At 41.2% G+C, this 16,797-nt stretch overlaps 1 protein-coding gene across 5 annotated transcripts in view; it reads left to right on the forward strand.

Moving 5' to 3' along the window:
* The window catches only part of CAPZB (capping actin protein of muscle Z-line subunit beta), a 152,821-nt gene that overhangs the window by 105,082 nt on the left and 30,942 nt on the right, over positions 1–16,797 (forward strand). For all 5 annotated transcript variants that reach the window (XM_074218263.1, XM_074218260.1, XM_074218259.1 and 2 more), the window contains one exon: positions 7,545–7,658. In XM_074218263.1, coding sequence (XP_074074364.1) covers positions 7,545–7,658 — 114 coding nt within the window. The remainder of the gene's footprint in view (positions 1–7,544; positions 7,659–16,797) is intronic.

Raw genomic sequence — 16,797 nt, forward strand, 5'->3', positions numbered from 1 at the left:
GAGATGGGATTTGATTTTTTTCAATTGCCTTTTCTCTTTATTTTATTTTATTTTATTTTATTTTATTTTATTTTATTTTATTTTATTTTATTTTATTTTATTTTATTTTATTTTATTTTATTTTGTGCTCTAGTGCCCAGACTGGGATTTCCTGAGTTCTGGGAGCTTTCTGAGAATGCCCCTGGAAAGGGAAGCAGCACAAACCCTTTCAGGGACCCCATCAGTGTCTTCTTCTGCCCTCTGACCTCAAGAAAGAGACAGCACCTGGACTCTAGAGAGATGGGCCTGAATCATGCAGGCAGAACTCTAGCCATTCCCTGTACCTGTTCAGTCCTTTTTCTAGAAATACTTCCCTTTCTTCAGCCTTTTACCTTCCTCACCTTTTTTTTTTTTAAAAAAAAACATGAAAATTTCCAGCTGGATAGCTTTGGACACTGTGGTGGGACCATTATCGTTTACAGAGAGAAGGTCACATCTTCCTTGCAGACCTGGAGCAGCTCTCCTTAGGTACAATATCAGAATTTCTAGAGCAGCATCCTTTAGTTTTTACAATTTGATGAAACTGAATCCCTGAATGGAAAAGTGAATTATCCAAGGTCACACATCTCACAAAATCTGCTGCTTCTACTTTGAGGACTCTTTCTCCCTTTTCTGCATTAGCATTCTTGTATTTTGGTAGGGATATCTGGGAGTTTTAGCTCTTTGTAGGTTCAACATGGCATGGTAGAGAATGTTGTCTTTTTATTCCTTCTCCTCTTCCTCCTCTCAATCCCCAATATTAGCAATTAGAACTATCCAGAAATAAGAGTTGCCTTGGAGGAGTGTTGTGAGCTCATCGTGACTTAAAATCATAGGATTATAGATACAGACATAAAAGGGATCTTTTGATATCATTTAGTCCATTCTGCTTCTTTGGTATTTGATGAATCAGAGCCCTAGAGATGTAGACTGACATACTTCTAGTCACACAGGTAGTAAGTGACAGGGCTCAACCTTGACCCCCCAACTTCTGATTCCAAATCCAATAATCCTCTTGCATACCTCCCAACCTCCATCCAAAGTCTGGCTGACCACTCAGAGTTGGCAGAGAAAGAGGCACCATGGGAGGAGTGGGGTAAAGGAGAGGATGTCAGCTCCTTCACATTTTTTAATGCTCTAGTGGAGTGACTTTGGGCTGGCAAGATGACTCTCGAGGTGCCTGTTAGCTCTGAGGTTCTCAGATTTTTTTTTTTGATGAAAGACTTCAAGGCCTTTTGACTTTCTCCACACATTTCCATCCCAACTGTGTTTGATAGTTTGCTTAAATGGGATCCTTATGGAATGACTGTTGCCAGCAACACTGTGTGAGACCTGTTAGTTGAAACAAAAAGCATTCTCAAGGAGGGAAATGAGAAGCCTGACTTTTGAAATCTAAGAGCTCTTGTCCATCTGTCTTGTTTCAAACAGCCTCCATTTAAGCTCTTAAATGTGTGCAGAGCACCCCTTCCACTAAAAATATTTGGGGTAGTGTTAAGATTTTTTTTTTCCAACTACAATTATGCTGGCTCCAGAAATAGAGGCTTGAAATATCCTGGTCTGTGAGCCAGGAGAAATTTAAGTTAAAGGCTTCTTATAAATTCCAGGCCCACTGTCTGCAAAAGAGATCAGATCATCTCTTGTCTGGGTCAAGTCTCCTTTAAACAAAACCCATTTGGGATCCTGACTCAGTTTACTTGTCTACTTCAGGAATCAGAAGAGAGCAGGGGAGCATAATAGAATACTGTGCTTTGAATGAGGAGAATCAACTCAGAGATTGGCCCTGCCTCTTTAGAAAAGGGTGTTTGAACATGCAATCATTTCTCTTCTTGGGCCTTTGATTTCTCCTTTGTAACTTAGAGGCAACTTAGTAGGCTCAGTGGTTAGAGCTCTGAGCCTTAGAGTCAGGAATACCTGAGCTCGAATCTAGTCGGTGTGTCTGGGGGCAATTCCCTCTCCTCTGTCTTTCATCTTTAAAAATGAAGATAATAGTGACACCAACTCCCAAGACTATTGTGAGCATCAAATGAGATGACCTTTGGAAAGCACTTTGCAAATCTTAACATACTGGCTTCTCTTATTATTTTATCAGGGCGTTTGAACCAAAGTTCTTTGGTTTTTTTAGGATGAAATTTCTTTCCAATGCTAATTGTCTATGGGCCAACATTCACAGGGAAAGGAACTTCAGATGCCCTGCCTCATGCCCTGTGGTTCAAAGAGACGACAGATAGGACTTGGGTGTTCAGTTGCTTTTTTGGGAACCATTTATTCATTTCAACTCAACAGACCTTTTTTTTTTTAAGTGGCACCTAGATCTTAGCAATGTGAGGAAAATATTTGTGTGTTGGCTCAGGAATAGCAATCACAGAGGACGGATCTGGCATAGGAGCATGTGGAGTATCAGAACCTCCTTTAGTGAGGGGAAATGGTTTTGGTTCAGGCATAGACACTACTTTTAGACCCCCCCCAAGAGCCTTCTAGTCCTCTCCTCTCATTTTAGGGAGATAACCTGACCTAGTGGGAGACAACCTGACCTAGTAGATGGAGTGCTAGGCCTGGAATCAGGAAGTCCCAGGTTCAAGTTCTATATCAAATATTAAAAATGTGATGCCTGACAAATCACCTCACCTTTATATAACTCAGTTTCCTCATCTTTAAAATGGACGTGATAATATAGTACTGTTTTCTAGACCTGTTGTGAGGCTTAAATGAGATAATATTTGGAAAGCATTCTATAATGTTCACAACTGTTTTAATAGAGTAAGAGATCCAGAAAGTCTGTTAGCTTGCCCACAGTCTCACCACTCTTTTCAGATATGAGTTTTGCTTTCCATATACACTCCACTGTACTACCTTGGCTTGCTTGAACACCTCTTCTACTGCAGTTTCTCTTTTGAGTCTTGGAGAAAGGAAAGATGATCTTTGTTTAGTTTGGTGTTTAAATGTTTGTTTTAAATATCACTCACCAGGGGAAACATTTGCCCTCTCTATCTCCAGGTTCATTACAAGGGTTACTCATATAGGATTCCAGGATGTCTCCGGAGGGCTTCCAGTGGGACATAAGAATTGTCTCCTATTTTTCTCTTGTCTCAACTCCCACTGTGAGCATCTGCCTTTGATGTTTTTTAGAATTAATTGTACTCATGTGTAAATTTACTCTGCTTCATATTTTCCACCCCTTTGTGTTTTATTGTTAATGTTTGGACCGGTAAAGTTAAAGCACTTTTTTCACGAAGCCCAGTGGAGAGTGGGATGTGTCAAGTATTAGAATTTCCACAGATGAGGATCACCTAACTGGTAAATGTTGTAATTGGAGCTCATACTTGGCTCTTCTGATACCACAGTCTTCGTTCTACTTCCACTGCTGCCTTACTTCTCTCTTCAGTGGTTCCCCCTTTCACCTGTTCATCATTTTCCAATATATATTTTTTAGAGTTACCAAACTTCATCCTAGTTCTCTCACCCATAATGGGGTCATTATTTACGTTTTTGTTATTTTATTTCCTCAGTCTAACTTGGTACTTGGTATGTGAGTAGATGTTTAATTCCATGTTGAATTGATCTGAAGTGATTCCCTCAGATGAAGGTAGGAGGGCTAGAGTACCTGTGCCCGCCTTCCTCTTGAGGGATTCCTTATGCTGTCCTCTGTAGTCTCTCCTATGATTTCTTTAGTGTGCACCCTAACCACCAAGAGACTGATTATGATTAGCCAGGGAGAGGTGAGGGGCTTTCCTTCTTATTCTTCTGTTTTACTTTGATTGTTGCAAAATCTGAAGCAGCATTACAGTTTAAGTGGAGAAAATGATCGTCTTGTAACTAATAGGTTCCAAAGGGCCCAGCTGTTTTTGGTCAAGCTGTGGGGGCTGCCGCCCAAAGAGCTGTGCTCTCACCTGCTTAGATGCCAAATGTGGTTACTTCTCCCTCCATCTCCTCCCCATCCTCCTTGCCAACAAATTCAGTGAAAGCTTGAAGTCCAGCTTAGTTACCTTTATGCTTAGAATGGGATATGAATATATGCCTTCATTGGCCTCCTGAACGTTGGGAGCCATTGGCTACTAGGAACAAGCACAATAGAGATGGACAGGCTCTGAAGACCAGTTCTGCTGCTGCTGGTGTTCTTAACAAATTGTCCTAAAGTAGAAATCAAGGGCAATTAGAAATTCAGCAAGATGTTTGAAGATACGTTGTACATAAGGGAAATATGACTTAGTGTGGGTTTCATGCCATGGGAATGATAAGATTTTGAAACCTGAAGGAGGGTAAAAGGCTTTCTTCTTATTTTATAGTCTTCTCCCCTCTCCTTTATTGTTTAGTAATATTCCTTTCTCTGAAAACTCAGCCTATTGAATCTCACCTGCAGGAATTAATGAGTGAGTCCTCAGCTTACAGTCCCCTTTCAAGCCTCTTTCTCTGTGATTAAATGTTTTCCTGATGTGGCAAAATGCATTTAAAGGGGAAAAAAATTTCCCAGCTAGTACTTGTGTTAAAGAGAAGCTGGATCTCGTTACATAACAGATTTTATAGGCCCAGCATTCAGAAGGCTGGGAGCCATGGGGATGGCCAGGAGAAGCAGTTTCTATTCCTCTGTGATTGTATTGGTTCATTTTCATCCCTCAACCTTTATGTGAACCAGATAGTTCTCTGGCCTAGAAAAATTCATCCTCTGATAGCCTTGTAGCAGTGAGTCTTGCCAGGATCTAGGCTGGTGTTTGGACAATCCTTTTCTAGGACATACTCCAGCTTGGGAGGACTTTGTCATAACTTGTGCTGATGGCATAGACTTCAGAAACCCAAAGTCACTTCCATACCATGAAGAGGCGTTAGAATGTGCCCTAATGAATTAATTATAGGATGATAATGATGATTATAATGATCTTTATTAAAGTCTGCTCTGATGTCTCATTGATGCTTGGAGGTGACCGTGGGTTCTCATTCCCATGCCCAGGGTATGCAAGCTCCAACAGGTCTTAACTGGAAAGCTTTGGAGAGCCACACTGACCCAGTACTGGACTGTATCTCCTGGAGACCAGCTTTCCTGAGTTTAGAGAGGTTCATCATCAGCCTGGCTAAGGGCAATGGATTTGGTTTTTTGTTTGGTTTTTTTGGATATTGCAGCTAGCTCTTTAAGATTATGAAAGCATTAGATGAGATACCAGATTTACATCCCTGAAGACCTGATATCAGATCTTACCTTTGATGTGTAACTGAATGTGTGGTCCTGCAACAGCCCTTTTCCTCTCAGAATCTGTTTCTTCATCTAGGCTAATGCCTGTGATACCTACCTCATGAGATGATTGTGAAGCTCAAATGAGATAATGTCTGAGAGCACTTTGTAGACACTTTCATGAATGTTGCTCGTTGTTATTAGTATTTTGGAAATTTTTTAGTCTGCAGCAGGGAGGGACAGCAGTGTCTTCATGCTGATGAAGTTATTAATTACTAAGGAAATAGTAGGGGGGCAAGTAAGTGGCCCAGTGGATAGTGTTGACCTGGTAGTCAGGAGAACCTGAGTTCAACATATGGAATTTTTTCTACTAGCTGGTAAGATTCTACTGCAGTCGGCTTGCATGTGTAATTCTAGATCACCATGGTATTAAAAAGTTTCATTGATGAACTATCTCTAGTTTCAGGAATCTTTTTTTTAAGGTTTTTGCAAGGCAATGGGGTTAAGTAGCTTGCCCAAGGCCACACAGCTATGTAATGATCAAGTGTCTGAAGCCGGATTTGAACTCAGGTACACCTGACTCCAGGAACAGTGCTCTATCCACTGTGCCACCTAGCTGCCCTGAGAACCTGAGTTCAAAACTGACCCCAGACACTTTCTGGTGTTGTGATCCTGGGCAGGTCAATTTAATTCCACTTAGCTCAGTTTCCTCATCTGGAAAATGATCTGAAGAAGGAAATGGCAAACCACTCCAGAAAATCTTAAATGGGGCCCCAGAAAGTTGGACATGACTGAAATGACTCAACAACTACAATAGTAATAGAATTGTTCAAACACTATCTAATCCTTTGCTTTGGGGAAGTCTTAAGCCACCTCTCCACCTAATCTACCCTTTCCTCAGTCTAGCCTGCTACTCCCCATCTAGGTCATCTAACTAATTAGAATACTTCAAAACACATTTAGATTATGCATGAAGGAATTTGTACTATGTTACATTCAGCTTCCCAGGGTTATCATTTATGACTGAATCTCAGGGTCGAAAGGAACTTGGAGGAGCACCAGTCCCAATCCATACCTGACCAAGGACCCCTTAACAACATCTCTGAGACAGTGGTGTGATCTTTTCCTCTTTGCTGGAACTTCTGGAAGAACTTTGGCCCAGGAAGGCAAGCCTTTGATTCTGAAGCGCTCTTCACATGAAGCTGGACTGTACCTCTCCTTTATTTATACCCTTTTTCCTGGTTCTTGCTGAGACCAAACAGGATGAGTCCAGTCTCTCTGCCATATGACAACTTTGCATATACTCGAATCTTCCTCCTCTCTAAATGTCCTCTCTTGGTTAAGTAGCTTCAGTTCTCAGTTCTTATAACCAGTCCTGGTGTGACCTGTTTTCTTCCAATGTCACCAAATCAAGAGGAAAACTCCATGAACACATGTTCCAAGTGTCTTGGCTATGCAAATTATCTGAGAATTTCCCACCAAAGTTATTTGTCATCATAGTCCCCACAGTTGCTTAGCCATGAGTAGCGAATGGCATGCTTCCTGGTATCATCAGTTTGGAGCATGGCTGTACTGTACCAGGACTTTGTTTCTAGCTAAGACTTATTGCTTGCCCAAAGGGCAACAAAAATGTGCATACCCTTTGACCCAGCAATACCACTACTGGGTCTATACCCTGAAGAGATGAGGAAAAAGGGTACTTGTACAAACATATTTATAGCAGCCCTGTTTGTGGTGGCAAAGAATTGGAAATCCAGTAAATGTCCTTCATTTGGGGAATGGCTTAGCAAACTGTGGTATATGTATGTCATGGAACACTATTGTTCTATTAGAAACCAGGAGGGATGGGATTTCAGGGAAGCCTGGAGGGATTTGCATGAACTGATGCTGAGTGAGATGAGCAGAACCAGAAAAACACTGTACACCCTAACAGCAACATGGGAGTGATGCTCAAACTTGAAGGACTTACTCATTCCATCAGGGCAACAATCAGGAACAATTTTGGGCAGTCTGCAAAGGAGAGTACCATCTGTATCCAGATAAGGAGCTGTGGAGTTTGAACAAAGTGCAAGGACTATTCCCTTTAATTTAGAAAAAAAAAACAGATAGCTTATTGTCTGATCTTGTTACCTCTTAGACTTCTCTTTAAGGATGTGATTTCTCTCTCATCACACCCAATTTGGATCAAGGTACAACATGGAAACAAAGTAAAGACTGACAGAGTGCTCTCTGGGGTGGGGGAGCAAGATTGGGGGAAAATGTAAAACTCAAATAGTATCTTTAATAAAAATAAATTTAAATTAAAAAAATAAATAAAAATTTAAAAAAAGACTTATTGCTTGTTCTTGTATTCCTCTCCCTGCAGGTCACCTTGGAGCAACAGGTATGACCCTCCATTGGAAGATGGCGCCATGCCATCTGCTCGCCTGCGTAAGCTGGAGGTAGAAGCCAACAATGCCTTTGACCAGTACCGAGACCTGTGAGTTGGTTAGATCCTCCCAGAGCCAGGGCTTGGCACGTGGGTAAATCAGACATGGGAACGAGAATTTGGGCTGTCTCCTGCCAGTTTCCCTTAATCAATTTAATGTCTTTGAGACTTAATTGTAGGCATAAGAAATACCAGTTTGGTAATGTAGCCGATTTAAAATAGCTCCTTGAGGGCAAGGCACGATATGCTCCTTGGGAGAAACTACCATATAAATCTAAGATTATATTAGTGCTTATTCAGCTAAGCTTTGTTATGATGTCCTGGGGGGAGCAGCAGGAATGTCACTGCTCTCAGACCACATGATGAGATAGTATTTGACGAAGACTTGAGTTATGTGACTTTTCCCGGCCCTTTAATTGGGAAAGAGATTTGACATATGCTACATTGTATTCTTTAGGAGCCACATACCCATGAGCCCACTGACAAGCCTTTGTACAGTGTCATATTGTCTTAGGACAATCTTTTTTCCCTTCTCTTCTTTTAATCCTCTCTTCCTCTCTTCCTTCCTCCTTCCCTCCTCTCTTTACCTCCCTTTTTCGACTTCTTTCATCCCTCTCCCATAGGACTACCTTACATCTGTGCTGTAGCAGAATGGATAAAAACAAAAAGAACTAGGGTAAAAAATAGTGCTATCTTTCTTTCCTAAAAGTTAGACTTATAGAAACTCTTCCTTAGAAGTAGCAGAAAAAGGACTCTTGAATGACAGAAACATCTGTGTACTTGTTTGTACAAGTCTCTGCATGGAATGTACATGTGTGTTTGTGTGTCTTTGACAACTGATGCACCTTAATTTGGTCATCAAATTTCCTCCTTGCCCTGTTGGCTCTTACTATTTCCATTGGGCCTCAGTGGGCAGCCAGGATACTGTTAAATGTGGATGCTCCAGGACTTAAAATGAAACAATGAAGTCAAAGAACTCTAAAAAGCAGAGCGATAATGGAGACTTCAAGTGCACCCCCTGGTGGTCGTTGAGGGATTCATTGACTTCTATAATAAAGAATCCACAGGATTTTCAAAATTTATTGTACTGCCTTCCTAGTTGAGGGTTAAAATAATGATTCAGAGTCATCATGACAGGTCATAAAGTATGTTTAGCATATACTATTTATTAAGGCAGATAAGTTAGTATGTTTTAGGCAGAATTCTACTGAAAAGCATTAACTCATAATACAATTTTAGCCTGGAAAGGGCCCCTCTTCTCTAGAAGGCGTTCCAGAAGAGAGTGACTTCTTGGGACCCAGGTATGGGGTAATTTTGATCCATACTCAAGAAGCCACTTCCTCACCACTTTTAAAATGACAGTATTAAAAAGGGGACTTAAAAGAAGAGTCTGTTCAGTTATAAGTAGAGCCTGGCTTCTGCAGGACAAATACTGCCTCTGATCTGCATTGACTATGGCATTTTTATGTACATACATAACCACGGGCAATTAATGGTGGCTCTTTACAACTTTAATTTCTGGATGAATTCCTGAGCTTCATCAGCTGTGATCCCGTAAGTCTTGCCTCTAAAAACAGCACCATCAGCTATCTGGAAAACTATCATGTGCAAGTTGACTCATCACATGATCATTTTGCATGAAGGAGCTGTTCTTGAATTTTAGTTTTATTTTGTAACTTCAACCACTTTATCTTCTTGTACTCCATAACTTGGAAAACAGCTTCCCAAAGAGTAGGGATTTCCTTAGTTAAATGAGAAAAATAAATTTAAACTAGAAATTCAGGCAATCCTAAGAATATTCCTTCTTGTCTTGATTCCTCAAAGTCCTGACTTATTATATTTCTTTGTATTTTGGCCACTTGGGTGCCCAGGTCAGGACTTTTAAGAATACAGTTGCATCTTTAATGATCTATCTGGACCCTATGAGAAACATACTGTTGGGAGACAAGGCAGTCTTCCTCATTGCAAATTATCCTCTCCTAGGGCCAACTTAACCTGTATAGCTGAATCTACTTATGACTGAGATAGTGTGTCTTGTCCTTGGCTAGATTTCCGTTCATCAAATATTACTTGGTAGCAATCCCATCCTCTATGCAGGGCATCCTGTTACAGATCCAGAGCAAATTAGAGACTGCTCTAAATGGATGAATGTACATAGCACCTTAGTGTATCCCATTACATTGAAGGAAATGTTAAATTTCACTTAGAGATTAGTAATGTTAAATATGTAATATTTTTCCTCATCCAAGTTCCTGAACCTCCCTGAAAGCTTATCAGTAGTTCCAATATACCTCAGGTTGAGAACTCCTCCTGTAGATGAATACATTAGTGTCTATGAATAGGCAGAGAATCCTTTGGCAGCACTAGCTGTCTCCTGAGGAAGACTGAGTCCAATAAAGATATGTGGTGATGCTACAGAAGTCAGCAAACTATGACCCAAATCCAGCCCAGCCATTTAAAAAACCAAGCAAGCAACCCCAGCTGGCCACTGAAATTCATAAGTATTCATATAAAAGAAGAGGAAAATGTTGAATTTGACAATTGTCTCTGGCAGTGTTCTTTGTCCTTCATCTTGACAAAAAAAAAAATTAGCAAAGACTACATTGTTTGTAGAGGCATCCCAGACCTTGCCACCTTTTCTTATGTCTGTGGCTTTTGGGGAAAACCAGACTGACCTGTCCTGCCTTTTATGGACCTCTTGGACAAGATATGGGATTGGACAGCCAGGCCTGAGTAGAAGTGAGTGCAGGATGGCCATCCAGAATTCTCCCATCTTGGGCAAAGAACAAGAATGCTGTTATTTGCTTGAAGAAATCATAGCTTTGGTCAAGAGGGCTTGGAAAAATGAATAGTTTGTTTCCTTTCGAGAAGGTTGTTTATATTCTTGCAAAACAGAAGCTGGAAGAGCAATCATTACTTCAATTTAACCTAATTCTCTGTGGTCCAAAATTTTTATAATTTTTTGATTATTCATGACATCAAGATTGATTTTGAAAAATGACTCTTTGCTATCTTCTCTTTTCCTCACGTTATAAAGGCATGTCATTGAAAGAATATAAGGTAGCAGTTATGATTTTGTTGAAAATTATAGAATTTAGTGATGGAAGGAACCCAAGAGATCATTTAGTACAACTTTTCATCCCTGATCCATACCCTGCAAAACCCACCCCTATTTTTCCTTCTCTCATCTTCTTTTCCTTTTCTTGTCTCCATTTTCTTTCATGTTGTCCATTTTCTTTTCCTCTTATCTTGATTCTCCAAGACACAGAAAATGATCTATAAGCTAGAATACTGGCTTTAAACTTAGAAGGGACCTTAGAAATAATCAAGTCAATCTCTCATTTTATAATTGAGGTAACTGAGACAGAGATTTTTGACTCTCCTTGAGTCACCTACTATAGCAAGCTTTGAGCATACCTCATCCTGACCCATGTCTAATACCTTCTCTGTCAGACCACCTAGCTGCCTCTCCCCCCTTCATTTTGAGCACCAGGAAAACTCAAAACTCATGGAAGTGAATATGTCAGTGTAGTAAATAACAAAGCCAGCCTTTAAACCCAGGTCTTGTGGCGCCAATCTTCCCAGATGTATTTAATCAAAGCAGATACTCCCTCCATTAGTGCACTTGGAAACTCATCTATATCTTAGGAAAAGCCTTCTGGAGTTGCTTTGGCTGGAATAAATTCATCTTCTGGTGGCCAGGACTCTAGTGATGAATGAACCTTTCCACATAACTCAAGGCTAGTTTTTGGTTAGCCAGACAATCTGCCTTATTCAGGCCAGGTGGATCCAAGGCTTTCTAGCTCTGTTCTTCATGAGAATCATGGTCTTCTCCATGCCTGATGCCACAATTAGATATCCTAGAGAGTCCACATTAATCTTATTTCTTTGGCTAAGGGTACATGGGGGTGGGGGGGTGAGTCTCTTTCTTTAGCTGAGAAGGGTTAGCTAATATCTTTGTTTTTTAAAAGAGCCAGCCAAGTCAAGTTTCTCTAAGAATGGAGGATCTTTTGGGATTTTCTCATCTTGTCCTCCAAGTTCTGAATTGGGGTTTGGAATAAATTTAAAAGAAGGATTCCTTTTGCTTTGGTCTAAAAACTGAATGTAGCATATGAGAGAATTCTTTCCATTATCAGAGCACTTTACTTTTCGAAACTGAATGCCTTCTGGTTTCTCAGTCATTTTTCTCCATCAACCCACCTTAGCTCCCAACCATTACTGCGTTTGTTATCTCCTTAACAGGCATTCCTTTGGAGGCATTGTTAGATGATTAGGGAGTGACTTATAAGTGAAACATAAACACCCTGTAGATATGTCACTCACTTCCAGAGAACTGAAACTGGTGATTTCTTTGGTAGGCATCTTTTTTTGTTGTTGCAGAAAGATGGCATCACCTTCATTCTCAAGCCACTGGGGAAAACTGCAATTCTCTGTTGTTGTTGTTGTTGTTGTTGTTGTTGTTGTTGGGTTTTTTTTGATCCCTGATTCTCTTCAAAAAGCACTTGACATATTCAAAATTTTTCAAAAGGATGAATATTGAAAACTATATTTGCGTATATAATGGGGGGGTAGAAGGAAAAAACACCACTTGACTCTAGGGAGACAGAATGTGAATGATCATTGTGTGTGGAATGAATAGACTCATGTGGGCAGTCATGGGCTTAGACCTTCCAGACCTGCTTATGGACTCATCAAACGTCAGAGTTGAATTGGACTTTGAAGATTTTCCATTTCTTGAGACTTCAGTATATAGCTCCTGAACCTGTTCCAGTTCGTTTGTAGAAATGACTGGCATATACTCCTTCTTTATCTTTACTTCTTGGCATCCATTGTTCCCTTCAAGGTTCAGCTTAGGTGCCAGGTCTTATCTGGTGTCTTTCTAATCTCTTAATTAGAAAAGTAGGCTTTGTGTTTGCCTTTAAAAATATATTTTGAATTTAATAAATGCTTATTGAGCTGAACTAAATTTTGACCCAAAGGGCCAAAGAAGGTGACCCCTGGGATCCCTTCCACTTCTTTGATTCTGTCTTTAGTGGCAGAGCCAGAGCCATAACCCTGCTCTCTTGATCCCTAGTCTAGTGTTCATTCCACAGTGAGTGTTCCATCTTATCCTGCACATGATTCCAGGAGGAATGGAATCAGAAACAAATGCCATCCCCTTTTCCTGACCTTTTTTACAAAGCTCTTCTTGATTATAGATGAAACATCCTGGTGTGTAGTGATAAAATTACTCCTCCTCCTCCAAGCCTGGGAAAAGGCAGCAGGTTTTAGGTAAGGTGATGAGTTGGGTAACAAATATTGTTCCCTTTGAACTCCCTCAGGCTAGGTTTATATTATTATTCACCATGTCCCCCCACTTCCATCTCCCCTTTTTAATAAAATAGTCTACCCTTTCTTGACTACCTATTCTGTCATCAGTAAAGGAAGAGGACCAGAGAATGGTAATGGCAACCATTTTTTCCCTCAGGAATAAATATTGGGGAGCTGTTGATATCTCAGTCCCCACCAGCTCTGTTTTAATATTGAAGTTGTCAGTTTGCTAAAAATTCTTAGGAGATGACAACTGGAGTGTTGATCCTGGGAATGGTTAATACCAGCTCTGGTCATCCTAAATTTCATCTCTTCCCCTTCTATATGTATGCTGGTTTCAATTCCCCCACCCCACCACCCCAGTTTCCTTCTTAAGATTTTCCCTTCCTAAATCATCTAAGCATTGAGGTGAATGTCATTAGAACTTAGTCCCTGGGAAAGAAGAAGAAAGATACCCCAGGAAAGGAAGAACTGCTCTGTAATTGGCTGGTGAGTTAGATTAGCATTCTTCCTCTCCCAGAGTGACTCCATCTGGATTGTGAGGATGGATCACTTTGTTTTCTATAACATTAACCCAACAGAGCCCATCTGTCAGAAAACAACTTCCATTGTCCTAAGAGATGATCCATTGTGTAGGAAAGATTAAAACTCACATCAGCTGATTTTCTGTGAACATTTGCTTTATGAGCCACCGCCACCCCCTCCTTTGACCCATTGAACCCCGAGATCTGCTAGCCTATCTTAGGTTCCCAGAGAGAACAGAAAACCTCCATTGTGGGCTTCAGGTTGGGATCTCACAGCTGCTTCTCTTAACCCTGGTTCCGCCTGAGGCCAGATGTTCTAACTGAATGGGTTGGCATAGTTTTCTTCCAAAGATGATTACTCCCATCTGCACCCTGTGTACTGCGATCTTTGGCTCTTAACTCCAGGCAGATAATACCTTCAAACATGCGGTTGCAATTTATTGGCCTTATAAGTTAATTTTAGTGGGTGTGCAATTGATTGAAATCAAAGCTTAATGAAGGCCAGAGTCTAGGGGTTAGGGGAGCAGGGTGGGGAAAGGTATTTTGTTTTCTTCATTGCTCCAGGTCTAAGATAATCTTCAAAGGCTTTAATTAGCTTTTCTAATCAGCCCTCCTTCTCTGGAAAAGGAGGTTTGCAAAGTAAAGGCTAGACCCCCCCCCCCCTTTGGCAGTCCTGAAATCCTGCTCTTCCAAGAAATGTCTAAAATGTGCTGAGTTTCAGTCAAACCTTCCCTCAGTCTGACTCTAAACCCCCCCCCCCATTTGAACATCTTGGTGGTCTTACTTGTTTGCCCAGTTTCCTTTCTCTCTCACCTCTTCCCCCATTGTTCTTTTAGTTGCATCCTGGAATCAGGTTTAAGTTTTCTGGGGGCCATTCTTCATCTATATGAGGACAGAATATGGAGGGGCAGCCCTGCCTTGCCTTGGAGATAGATGAATTCAGGGGGAAGATGCAGAGTTCTCTCCCTCTTTACTCTACCCTTTTTCTCCCTTCTGTCTTCAAAATAGGGTGGCTGTCAAATCAGTCAAATGCATAACTTTGTTCTCATTGACTTGATTCAAGATTTCATTAAATAGGTGACATGCTCATGAAATGTATATAATAACTAACATACTGAATAATAGTGAAGAGATTTTGACAGGCTAAAATGTTGGGCCAATATAATACAAAGAAATTGAACAGGAATCATAATAATAAAGGCCCTTTACATAGTGCTTTGAAGTTGGCAGAGTTCTTTACAAGGTGAAACCAAGGTAGAGAAGTTACTTTGCCCCCACTGTCTGAGATGGGATTTGAATTCAGGTCTTCCTAACTCCAGGTCTAATACTCTTTCCATAGTGTCATAAATTATAAATGTAAATTCTATACTTGAGTTCCAAAATCACCTTCCCAAATACAAGAGGGAAGAGTCATGGCCAGACTGCTTAGGGTTTGAGTTGGATTGTGAGCTCAGAGGGAGTCAGAGGCGCCCCCCAAGGTCAATGCGAGCTTAGACCACATGAAAGAGACCCTTGGTAGAGAATTGTCTTCAGTTCTGAGCATTACATTTAGGAAGGCCACTGACAGGATGGAGTATATCTAGAGGAGAGGCCCTGTGGGGTGAGAAGGGCAGGGGCAGTGGAGCTATTGTCTTTAAGAAGGACCAGATGTGTTCTGCCTGATCTCAAAGCAACATGAGAAGGAACAATTGTGGTTTCAAGAGCTCAAGTGAGGGAGAACTTTGTAACCACTGCAGGTTATCCAGAGGAGTATGTGGTAGTTGCGCCTTGCCCAGGACCTTCTGAGAGAGCTTGGGCATGTTGTAGAGAGGAGGCTTCTTTAGGGAGGGCTTGAGCAGGACAGTCTCTGAAGTCCCTTCCGTTGCTGAGATTCTGGAAGTTTTTCTCCTATATTTGTTGTGAGCTTTCAGTGAGAGATTGAGAGCTTTCAAGGCAATCTGTTGTTTCCCAGCTCTACTCCCAGCCAGTACTTCCCCTTCTAACTCCTTGAGACCCCCATGACCAGTAGGATTAGCTGACAACCAAACAGAGGTCTAGCTGTGTGTTTTCACATTAAAGATGAGCCAGAGCTGGGAAGAGGACAAGGAAGGGAGGAGGCATGGAACCTTTCTGGAGAGAAGGGCAACAGATGGCAAATATTAATGGTTCACACACAGTATCATGCTTGCTGTGTAGATGAATACTGAAGCACAGGCCCTGCCCCCAAGGAGCTTAAATATAAAATCAGTGATATAAGACAGAGTATAATAACAGCCAAATTTGGAGCTGCTGTCAGCAGGGGAGTCTGGGAATAAATCCTGAAGGTGTATTTACAAAGTGTGGTAAGGAGCTATGATGTGTGTAATAGAAAGGAAATAGAAGAGTCTTGGTTTTTAGGTCCTGGTTTCCTAAGATTTGACCTAGAACCAGGTATCTTAAGATCTCTGGGATCATGTTCCTCTAAAATGGAATTAATAATGCTCCCTCAACCTACCCCAGGGAATTGTGAGAGACGTTTGAGAAAATGTGTGTGTGTGTGAAAACACTTCAAAGAAAATGCAATTCTTAACATAAATTCAAGATTTTCAAGAAGTTTGGGACTGAGAGACATTTTTGAGATCCATTAATTCATCCCCCTCCTCCAACTTCAAGCTGTTCCTCAATACTTTGTCCTGATGAAAAATTTTAGTTTCTCCTGATTCCAAAGACCTCCAAAGAAAGCTGTTCCTCAACTTCTATCATACATCTGCTGCTCAAGAGAACAGCCTGGTTTATAAAGTGGGCTCTGGGATCCAACTTGTCAGGGGTATAATTAGTATTTTGGTTTTGACATATATTATTTGTCTTCTCAGCCATGCGGAAAGAGAGCCTCTGAGAACATGATGCCTGCTGTGAGGCTTCCCAGCTTTCTAAGCAATTAGGCAGCCAAGGCGTTAGAGGATTACCTCAGCATTTAGGTGGAAATTCAGGTTGCCAAGGAAGGGAGTTGAATGAGAGAGGGGTGAAGTGAGGACCAGGAGGGACAGGTCTCTCTTGCTTTAAAGGGAGTTGAATTTGAGTCAGTTTGTGATTTTCCATTCACAGTTTTGGGCTGGGGGCGTTGGTTGGATCCAGCAGTCCCTTGAGAAGACTTGTCCTTGTGACTTGCTAATGGTAGCTCCTTCAACTCCTAGAGTGCTTTCCCTTCGTTGCTACCCCTAAGAGATCAGGACCAGGCAAAATCTGCACATGCTTATTTTGCATCCAAACATAAAGAGAATCCTAATTCCCAAATGAGACTTTGGCAGAAGTCTCCCAACTGGGCACCCCCTCTACCCTAGTGAAGGTTGCCCTTCCTCTGATTGCCTTCTCCTAGAAAGGACATGGGGGGGGGGCAG

Source organism: Macrotis lagotis, chromosome 1 (genome assembly GCF_037893015.1).
Source record: "Macrotis lagotis isolate mMagLag1 chromosome 1, bilby.v1.9.chrom.fasta, whole genome shotgun sequence".
Classification (NCBI taxonomy): Eukaryota; Metazoa; Chordata; class Mammalia; order Peramelemorphia; family Peramelidae; genus Macrotis; species Macrotis lagotis.